Source organism: Charadrius vociferus, unplaced genomic scaffold, assembly GCF_000708025.1.
Source record: "Charadrius vociferus isolate BGI_N301 unplaced genomic scaffold, ASM70802v2 scaffold92, whole genome shotgun sequence".
Lineage (NCBI taxonomy): Eukaryota > Metazoa > Chordata > Aves > Charadriiformes > Charadriidae > Charadrius > Charadrius vociferus.
In genome coordinates, this window is record NW_009647874.1 from 6,075,609 (window position 1) to 6,077,913 (window position 2,305).

Below are 2,305 nucleotides of genomic sequence, written 5' to 3' on the forward strand. Positions count from 1 at the left end.
CCCCCCCCTTCTTTTTGCTAAGCCGTGCATCAGCAGCGTGAATTCCAAGAAGCAGTAGGTGTTTCTTGGCATTTCAACTGGGATTTTGGAAAAGGAAGATGGGTATTTAATGGGAAAAAAATTGCGATGGAAGGAAGGGATGTGGAGGCTGCACGCAGTCCTGGGTTTGCAGGCGTGTGGAAGTTGTGGAAATAGGTAAAGGGTCGAAAGTGGCATTTGGAAAATGGTGACTGTTTGTTTAGTTACTTATATGACGGACAAATATAAGGCAAAACTGGGCCACTAAGAATTTTTCCTGTTTTGCAGATTGCTGTCAGCAAAAGGTAAAACATGTCCTTGAAGATATACAATTTTACATAAACAGCTGATGTTTACATAAGCCTAGATAAGTTTGTGAAAAACACGGATAGCAGAAGATGCGGTGTTAGCTGAACTGGGCTATCCTGCTGTTTGTCTGTGAAATAATTTATCTTTTTTTTTTTTTTTTTTTGTATTGTTGCAGCGTAAGAACAAAGTGAGCAGCTGCACCTTTACCAAAGCAACCACCTGCGTTCCTCCTCTCCTCTGGAATGGACAATGGGATGGTCTCTGGTTTTATCATGATTAAAAACTTCTTCCTCTTCTGCGTTTCCATGAGTATAGCCAGCCACTTCGGGTGAGTTGCCAATTGCGTTTGAATTTTTGCTGTGGGGTTTTTTTTTGTTTTGTTTTGTTTTTTTAAGGAAATGAAAAACCTTGGCTCCGCGTGGTGCGGAGCAGCCGAACAAAACAGGCGGGCTTTGCATTTCGTCTTAACGTGCTGGTGTCAGGGGGAAGGGAGCGCTTTGCTTTCCTGCTGGAATTTACTGCCTCGTATCAGTTCCTCAACGCTCGTGACGCTCTTGCGGGAAGGCTGGAGGGGCACGGGGAGCTCAGAGCTGGCCTACAGCTGCTGAGGGCTCTGACCCGGGCGTAGGTAGCGCAGCCAGGGGCTGGGGTGCTCCCTGTCCCCATAGAGGGTTTGCACCTTCCCTCTCCGTGACCTGGCGGGTGCGGGCTATAGGCAGCAGCGCAAGGCGGCAACAGCAGGACTCGGTGCAAGGCTGCTGGCTGGTACAGGCTTTCCTAGTGAGTAAGCGAAGATCGTGACTGCTCAGAAGGACGGCTGAGTTGGAAACTTGCTAGAATATTTAGACGTTGTGTTTCCCTGAAGCGTATAGCAAGGAATCCTCTTTCCTTATTTTTGCTTTGGATGCTTTCCTGACGGTGATATTCTGAAAACTGTATTGAAGAAATACTCCTACTATAGCTCTTAGAAAAAAAAAAAATAACCACAACACCACCACAAAACAACAAACCAAACAGTAACCCCCTATTTATATGTTTCTTTCCTAAACCCAGAGATCTTAAGAACTTTCTAAAATCGGGCTATGCAATGAAGTCTAGAAAAGGCATTTCGCAAGTGCTCTGGAAACGTAGGTTGATTCTTCTTTGTGGAGGAGAACAATTATTTATGATTTCACCAGAAAAAAATGAATCCTCCCAACGTGCTGATTCACAAGCACACCCATCAATTCCTTGCTATAAGAAGATACAAAATGGAGATGCAAATCAGTTTCTGATTTCAAGCAAGGTGATTTTTTTTTTCCAGATTGGAACTAGGAGAAAGAGCAAACTTTGAGTGACGACTGCCTGTGCTGTAAGCAAAACTTAGCCCTGTGTCCAGCACGTGTCCTATGTAGGCAGGCAGGAAGCCTGTGACCACAGTGCTGTATGGGAGTGGTTGTAGGACTGCACACTGCGAAGGATGCAAAGAGCTGCACACGGATTTATTCCCCTTGGAAAAGCCTGATCCTGCTTTCGGTGTGGTCTAAGGCAAAACTCTCCCTGGGCTTTGCGGTAGAAATGAAGAGGACTTAGATAGTGTGGGACTGGTTTTAAACTTGCCTTGACATGGTTGTAATTTGACAAAGTGTTACCACACTGAGAAAATCTTGAGGACCATAAGATTATAGTCCTTCCTGATTGTCCATCGTGCCTGCAGAAGGCAGCACATTGCGGTGGTTGAGCGTGGCCTGTTTGGTGTGGGGTCTTTTAACCGTGTTACTGCTCTAACAGAAGAACAGGCAGGCGAGGCTGCAAAAAAAAAAAGAGGGTTTAACTCTCCCTTTCGACTCCAAAGCAACTACTGAAGGTAGGAATCGGTGTGACCTGTAACCTGGCAGATAATCAGAACAGGACAGTTAGGGGAAACTGGGACACTTGTTTTCTGCGAGTTACTCAAAAAGCTTCTGCGCACTAAAATGAGATCATCACGTAACCTCCC

The 2,305-nt window shown here is 45.5% G+C and overlaps 1 protein-coding gene across 1 annotated transcript in view; it reads left to right on the forward strand.

The window, feature by feature from the left end:
* Window positions 1-133: 133 nt before the first annotated feature.
* The window catches only part of GABRA5 (gamma-aminobutyric acid (GABA) A receptor, alpha 5), a 58,643-nt gene continuing 56,471 nt past the window's right edge, over window positions 134-2,305 (forward strand). The window contains exon 1 of the mRNA XM_009883103.1: window positions 134-655. Within this exon, the coding sequence (XP_009881405.1) occupies window positions 570-655 (86 nt within the window). The 5' untranslated portion in view covers window positions 134-569. The remainder of the gene's footprint in view (window positions 656-2,305) is intronic.